The sequence below is a fragment of the Nannospalax galili genome, unplaced genomic scaffold (genome assembly GCF_000622305.1).
Source record: "Nannospalax galili isolate Female #2095 unplaced genomic scaffold, S.galili_v1.0 scaffold115, whole genome shotgun sequence".
NCBI lineage: Eukaryota > Metazoa > Chordata > Mammalia > Rodentia > Spalacidae > Nannospalax > Nannospalax galili.
The window spans coordinates 568,770-576,897 of NW_008340588.1; the positions used below are offsets into that span (position 1 = coordinate 568,770).

Below are 8,128 nucleotides of genomic sequence, written 5' to 3' on the forward strand. Positions count from 1 at the left end.
GGTGGTCTTTCTAAAATTCAGACGTGATTTGGTCATCATTAGTTTTTCTTCCTCCTTCCTTTACCCAGATCTACTGCCCCCCATCTTGTAGATTCATTTTTAGTTCTTCCAATGGCCATCCTCCATGCCAGGCTTCTGTAGGTGGATGATCTTTCTGCCTGGAACATTCCTTGCCTGACCATATCTCCTCCTTCAGACCTCAACTTCCACGTCTTCTGTGAGACTGTCTCTCCCAGGGTACTGACTCACCTCACTGTCTCTGCTAGTTTATTTAACCCTTCCCCTAGTCTGTGCCTAAGTAACTGTATCTTGATACAGCATTTTTCATGTAGTAAATCATTTATGAATGTGAATATGAATTTAAACGAATCTTGGAAGTTTCACTTTGTGATATCTTAGTAGTTGTTTCCTAGTGTGCAGGACGCATTGACAGAACTAGACATGGAAGGACCTGGATAATGAAAGTGTTGACTGGCTTGAGTGTCTTCTCATTACTCTGCTTGTCCACACCAGCAATGAAATTTGTGATCATTTCATGCCACGGGTCCTCAGACCTAGGGGTAGACAAAGCTAAATGAAGGGTTAAGACCGAGGTCCATGAGCACCCAGCTCAGTTGGACAGCGCAGATGCTTGCCCAGGGTGTTCAACGTCACCGAGGCCCTGAAGAGCGCCCCCTGCTGGACCGCACCGACAATTCCAGGCCCGATTCCCCAGCTTCGGATGACCGAAGTGGAACCTCCTAGCTTGTTGCTTAGCAACGAATGCTACAGGGACGCTAGAGCTCCCTGTTCAGAGCGAGCACAGGCTCAGCGAGCTGAGAGCGCCAATCCGCAGCGGACCTTGTGTCTCTGGTCTCCAGACCCCGGGTGTCCCGCAGCAGCGACCCGGGGCGCCGTGCGCGACCCGGCCAGACCTCGCCGCCATGAGCAGCGAGCAGGTGAGAGCAGCGTCTCCAGGGCCCGGGCCGCCAGGGTCGTCGGGGCCTCCGGGGTCGCCAGGGCCACCGTCCAGGGCGTGGGCGTCAGAGGGGTGCAAGTCGCGGCTATCGGAACTCCGTAGCGGGGACCTGCGCAGCGCAGCTCCTCCGGCTCGGTCCACCTCCTTCCCCTCCTTCCGTGTCCTTCCTTCCATCTCCTTCCCCTCCTTCCTGTCGTCCTCTTCTTCTCTCTTCCTTCCCCTTCTTCCACCTCCTTCCCCCCTTCTTCCCCTGCTTTTCCTCCTTCCCCTTCTCCTCCTTCCCCTCCTTCCTCCCAGGTATTGAGTACCTTGATTGGTTCCCTTCCCTGGCCCCTGCTGTCGTCCTAACAACAGAACACTGCGCCGCGCTGCACCAGCCCTGGAAACTAGCCCCACAGCGACCCCAGCTGCTCTGCGGCGGTGTTGCAAGCTGGGCAGGATGTTGCTGTGGGCGTGGGCTCTGCTAATTTCAGACAAATCACTTAGACTTTTTCCTTTCTTTTTATTTCTTTCGTTTTAATTCTTGGGGACAGAGACTCATTATGTAGTCCCCTGCTGGCTTGGAACTCGCTATTTAGACCAGGGTGGCTTCGAATTTACAGCAGTCCCTTTGCCTCAGCCTCCTGAGTGCTGAGATTATAGGCTCTCAGTCTTCCTAAACCTAATTTAAGTCTCTTATGCAGAGAAGGAAAGTCAGAACAACTTCCTTTTAAGCTCTGAAATTTAAACAAGAGAAAAATACTATGCTACATCATAGTTATGTTATAGGATATTACACATGAAAAGGCTTCGTAAAGTGGCAAACACTGAAGAAAATATTCCTGTGGCATGCAATAGATTAAAAGATGCATGTTGCAGTAACTATGCTTTTTTTTCTTTGTCTTTTTGAGACAGGCTCTCTCTGTAGCCCCAGCTGACCTGAACTCACTGTGTAGACCAGGCTGGCCTTGAACTCACAGAGATCTGCCTGCCTCTGCCTTCCAGAGGATTAAAGGCCTGGGATTAAAGGTCTGGGATTAAAGGCCTGGGATTAAAGGCCTGCGGCCCACGCCTGAAGCAATAACTATTTTAAAAAGAAAAAAAAAAGTCTATCTTTGTTGAACTTAAGACTAACGGGGTAGTACAGGACATCGGTCAACATTTATGCCAGCACACTTCTGAGGTGTAAAGAAAACCTCCAGCTGTCTACCCTGTGATGAGTGAGAAAAGGACTCTGTAAGCAAACTGAATAAGAAGCTGTTTTAAAGTTTGCAAGTTTTGTTTCACTTCCTACTTTTTCATTACTTTATAATACTTTCTTTTGTAAGTTGAATTTGTTGTGGAAATGCTGATAAAACCTTATTTAGGGGCTGGGGAGATAGTTCAGTGGTTAAGAGGTAGATGTGCAAACAATGAGAACCTAAGTTAAAATCCTCAGCAACCACTTAAAAGGCCCAGCAAGAATGAGCTTGTCTGTAAATCCCAGCACTGTGTGTGTGTGTGTGTGTGTGTGTGTGTGTGTGTAAGCCACAAGCTTAGCTCCAGGTTCAGTGAGAGACCCTGTTTCAAAGTATTAAGGCAGAGAGTGATTGAGTAGGACACTCTATGTCCTCCTCTCTGTTCTGCACATGGATGTGGGTACCCCCCGCACATGCACATACAGCATTCACATACAACACACACACACACACACACACACACACACACACACACAACTATTTAACCCCCCTTTATGCTAGTCAGTTTTTGTTGCTGTGACATGGGCAAGACAACTTGAGGGAGGAAGGGTTATTTTTGACTTTGATTTTAGAGGTTGCTTGGGTGTTTCTGGACCCTATAGCAAAGCACTGTACCATGGCAGGAAGAACATGGCAGAGGAAAGCTGTTCACATTATGGCAGCCAGGAAGCAGAGAATGCTGAGGAAGGGGCTAGAGAAAGGTCTAATCTTCAAAAGCAGACCTCCTGCAGCCTTCTTCCTCCAACTCTGCCCCACTTTCTAATAGCCCATTTAGACATGAGCTAGTTAAACTTATTGATGAAGCTAGCATCTTCACAGTCCAATCACCTCTCTATACTATCACCAACTGGAAGTACCCTTCAAAACACCTGAGGTTTGGGGGGAAACATGCAATATCCAAACCATAACAGCTATCTATTGGGTTATAGATTTCTAGGAGAAAATATCAAGCCCTAAATTCATTAAGTAAATAATGGATCTGAATGCTTAAGAAATTTTGATTTCAATACTTTTTTGAAATATATAATTAAGAACCAAGAACAAACACTTTGATTAACACATTAAAATATAGTTAGTAATTAGTAGTAAAATAACAAGCCAGCAAGCAAAGAGCCCCCTAAATTTCAGATACACGTAGCTAAAAATATCTGAGCAATTATTAGACTTTGCTAGTAAATTTTTCCTGTGTGCTATTGTAATCAAAGTACTTCTTAACAAAAATCAGTCTTTGACTCAGTCATGGAACCATATCATATACTGTCAAAATCTAAAATACATCTTTATTAAATTTACAGTAGTATTCCTGAATGGCTATTTTTCATAATTCTCCCAACTTAGCCATCTGTAACTTAAAGAGCAGTCACTAGGGAAAAAAGTTACTGGAAGTCAAGTCTGAAGTTTTGCTTTATCTTTATAAAAGCAATCCAGGGAAATGATACCCTCCAAAACCGACAACCTCCAAAATGGCCATACTTAATTGAAGAGCCCTTGGAATCACCAAGAATGGACATTATTAGCCCATCTAGGATTATCCTCATCTTCTACACACCCTTTTTAAACAGCAGAGGGCCCTCTGTCACTGTTTTGGTTATTTTGTAATTTTAAAATTCATCTTGATGCTTTCTTGTATGCTAATTTACAGTACAGTTTTCCTTTTGAAAAGATGAAAGTTTTTATACTTTAATCTAAAACAAATAGAATGGATTAAATTTTTGGAAATTCCATTTTAACGTGACATTTACTTATGTATTCATTCCATTTGAAGACGCGAGAAGGTGGCAGAATTGTATTTACTGAGGAGGTTTTAACATATTCATCTCATTAGTGGAAGGTTGAGAGGGACATGGCATTTTTCAGAAATAGCAGTCTGGATTTTTCTCTTAAGTTAGGTATTTAAAGAGAAATATAAGACTTCTGCAATTGCTCATTTCACTTTTAAAACTAGTTAAAACTTAAGACATTTAGAGCTTCAGTTGAAGAACTTTCAGAGGTGTAAAGGAATACGTAAAGTATTCCTCACAAACTGACTACGGCTTGTAGGCAGAGAAGAGAAAATGCTGGCAGCCTTTCTGTGCCTCAGCAGTCTCTTTAAAGTCATAGAATCAAGTTTCATGTCTCTGATACTCACCCTGTTCTCCTTCATCATATCTTTTTAATATCATAACTTGAAAAAGAGGTAGGCTTGAAAAAATTTGCTGTGAGACCGCTACTATAGTGGCAGTTTTATCAGCCACAACTCAAATGTGTGACACTAATGTTTGAGCCAACCTTATTAAGTTTTATTTTTCAGACAAGGTCTTACTGTGTAGTTGAGGCTGACCTTGAACTCATATAATCCTCATTTCTCAGCCTCCCAAGTGCTGGGTATATAATATTATATCCAGCAACCCTATTAAATTTTGAGATGTTATTGTCAATTTAACTAGAAACATTTGCCCACATGTGTGCTGGTTTGAATGAGAATGTCCCCCTTGGCTCCAAGTATTTGAACATTTTGTCCCCAGGTGATGGCACTGTTTTGGGAGGTTTTAGGAGGTGTGACCTAGTTGGAGAAAGCAAGTCACTGGGAGTGCACTTTGAGAGTTCTTAAGCCTTGCCAGTTTTTCTGTCTCTCTATGCTTCCTAAGCCTGCTTGAAGATGTGAGTGCTCAGCTTTCTGCTCTGGCCATCTCTGCCATCATGCCTCCCTTGCCATTATGGACTCTAACCCTTTGGAACCATAAGTTCTAATAAACTCTTCCTTTTATAAGTTCTTGTGGTCATGGTGTTTTATCACAGCAATAGAAAATTAACTAATACACACCATGGCTAACTCTTAGATTATGTAAAGCAAGTAGATGAAAACCAACAAAGAGAAACCTAAACCAAAGCTAGACTATTTAAGAAGGACCTAGACTATTTAGTAATTTCATTGCGGAATAGACGTTATATTAGGATCCCAAATGGCACACCTAAAATTAAAGAATATTTATAAAGAGACCATTTGCAGAGGCACAGCTGAGGTTCAGAGAGCACATATGGATGATGAGGCACGTACATATTCATAGCAGCACAATGCCATGGACATTCTCGGGCTGAGGGGATCAGTGAACTGTGTGAGACTCAGAGACTTGCAATGGCAAGAACATGAACTGCACTGTAACTTTCATAGAACTTTTTATAAGTAGGTACAACTTTCACAAAATTATTGTAAATAGATGCATTTCCTATTCATAAATTATTTGGAGTCAGGATATAGCTTAGTGGTAGATTGCTTGCCTAGCATACATGAGAACTTACGTTCAAATGCTTTAATACTTATTAAGGTTTTATTTTTTAATAATACTTTGTCATTTTAATTGCACAAGTTTTAAACTTTTTTGCTATATTTATTCCTAAGCACATGAGTGAAAGTGAGAGGATGACTTGCATGAGTTGGGTCTCTCTTTTCACTCTATGGGTATCAACTGAGGTCCTCAGGCTTGGTAGCAAGTGCCTTTACCTGCTGAGCTATCTCACCAGCACTGAAATTGTGTCTTGATTTCATCTAGAAGTGTTTATTACTACTGTCTAGAAATTTTGTGTATGTGTGTGTATGTGTGTGTGTATTTTGTATATTGCAGCCTTTCCGAATGAATTCTAATGTCTTTGTGTATTATACGATTTTCCACAGATAAGACCATACTATCTGTAAATTTTGTTTTAGATTATTTTGAATGTTACTTGCTTTACTTTACAGTAAACATTGCAAAATTTGACTTAGTGAATCAACGTTATCATTAATGAGTAAACAGGTTTGTTTTTTTTTCATTTTTTTTTCCACACAGGATAAAGTATCTGGTAAAGAAAAATCCAAGACCCCAGTGAGATTCCTACCACAGTTGTCTATGGTAATTTGTCAATATATCATAGTTCTTTATTCTATTATGATAGTATTGATTTCTATTGCCTGATTTCAAATTCTGTGTTCCTTTAGAGTTTGTTCTGAAGGAAAATTCTATGTGGCACTTACCTTAGGAAAAACACTCTAATGAAATCATTGCATCAATAATTTCCTAGCATGGATGGACTATTTGAGAATTCTGAGTAAAAGAATTCCCAAATGGACTTGCAGAGGAAGATCAGTGTTGGAGTCAGAAAATGAGGGCATTATCTACATTTTTGTCACCTCTCTGAAACCGTCTTTCTAAGGTTGTGATGAAAAAGATTTGGTGATGTCTGAAGAGATGCCTCTTCCAGTACTAAAAGGCTGTATGCTACAAAAGATTTTGTAGATCTTGGATTCTGTTTTCATTATTTTGACTATACATTATCATTGTTTATGGATAAGGCAGTTAATAAGTATTGCCCGTTAACAACGTGCTGGGCAAGTTAGATTTCACTATAGTAAAATTCACCATTTAGTAATTATGTTGGATTTAATACCTTTGATTTTCACTCTTATGACTCCCAGGAGCTGGGTTTAAGTGAATAATCTCAAACATTTCAAAGCATATGTTTTAATTGTCAGTCTATTTGTATTGCTAATACCAAGTATTTTACAAGTTAAATATAATTGTAGCTTTCTTCTATGAATATCTACTTTAAGTTTTCCAGCTCACAAATCAAAGAATCGAAATAGATATTTTTCTTTTAAAAATTAACAAATTGTAAAACTGAAAATGTTGTGATGGAATCAAGTCAGAGACCCCCAGATTAAAGTAAATTGAAACTAAGTCTCCCAGGCTATATTCTGGGAAACTGTACAAGGAAGTAAAAGGAAAATAGTTCTAACTGTAGAGAAGAAAAGATGACCTTTTCATGCTTCCTTAAGCTGGAAAAATACCTGAAAAATCCCCCTCCCATTTCTGCTGTAACCATGTAACCAAGTACTCCTATTGTGACCTGAATAGCCCCTCCGAACTGAATACCAGCCCCTCCTACTGCTTGTGGTTTGTGGTTTCTGTCTATATAACCCAGCTTCTAAACTGAATACCATCTATAGATGAAATAATAAAACCTCTTGCTATCGCATCTTCTGGTTTGAGGACTGAGTTATTGGGGTGCGACCTCCCGAGAACGTAGGGTACCCCAGTCGGCGGGGGGGGGTGTCCTACATTTGGGGGCTCGTCCGGGATTCGGTCGCCCCCGCCCCCAGACCCATTTCCTCAGATCAGCAGGAGGTAAGAATATTTGTCTTGTGGTTTGTCTTGGTCTTAATGTCTGTCAGTCATTTCCTGCTCTGGGAACGTTCCATCTGAACAGTTGTGCCTGTACAAGACCTTTATGTCTGTATTCTGGGAACCAAGGAGAGTGGCAGACGTGCCCAGAGACCCCAGGTTCCAGCACTCTGGCCCTAGTGACCAGAGTGATATGAAGTGAGGAAGATAGTGTCTCCTCACCTCAGGAGAAGGGAAATTGGCTTGGCTATTCCCCTCCCAGTCTGTACTTTCAGTTTTGAATCAGAGAGCACGCCGAGGTTTTCTGTTGTCTGTTTGTATCTGTATTTGGGGATCCAGAAAGCAAGAATGGTGAGTGCTGTATGTGTCTGAATGTAAGAAGGACTGGTCCATTTGAATGTGATATAACATGGTGTGTGTGCACTTAATAGTATATTAGTATTTTAAGAAAACATCTAGTTTTGTATTTTTCTCTACACTCTCTATTTTAAGCTTTCTCTGTCTTTTCTGTCTCTCTTTTATTCTTGATCCAGTCTTCGCGAGGGACCGTTAAAGGCGAAGGAGCAATTGAGGTTTTCTGGTCAGGGCCACTCCCTGACGTAAACCAAAGGCTCTTAGCCCTCTTGGCAGACCCCGACTGCCCACACGGGTGGAGACAGGATGGTCTTTCTATATCTTCCTTTCTCTCTAGCCACTAAAAGCCCCACAGGCACAGGTCGAGCAAGTAAGAGCCACAGGGTGCTCGCCGCTAAAAGACTCCCGTGAAAGGATAAGGGGGTCCCAGACGTGAATCCCAGATAAATTCACGTCCCCCG

At 41.6% G+C, this 8,128-nt stretch overlaps 1 protein-coding gene across 1 annotated transcript in view; it reads left to right on the forward strand.

The window, feature by feature from the left end:
- The first annotated feature begins 466 nt into the window (after positions 1-466).
- Dnah7 (dynein axonemal heavy chain 7) overlaps positions 467-8,128 on the forward strand; it is a 285,457-nt gene continuing 277,795 nt past the window's right edge. Inside the window, exons 1-2 of the mRNA XM_008835602.2 lie at positions 467-938; positions 5,982-6,044. Coding sequence (XP_008833824.1) covers positions 924-938; positions 5,982-6,044 — 78 coding nt within the window. The 5' untranslated portion in view covers positions 467-923. The remainder of the gene's footprint in view (positions 939-5,981; positions 6,045-8,128) is intronic.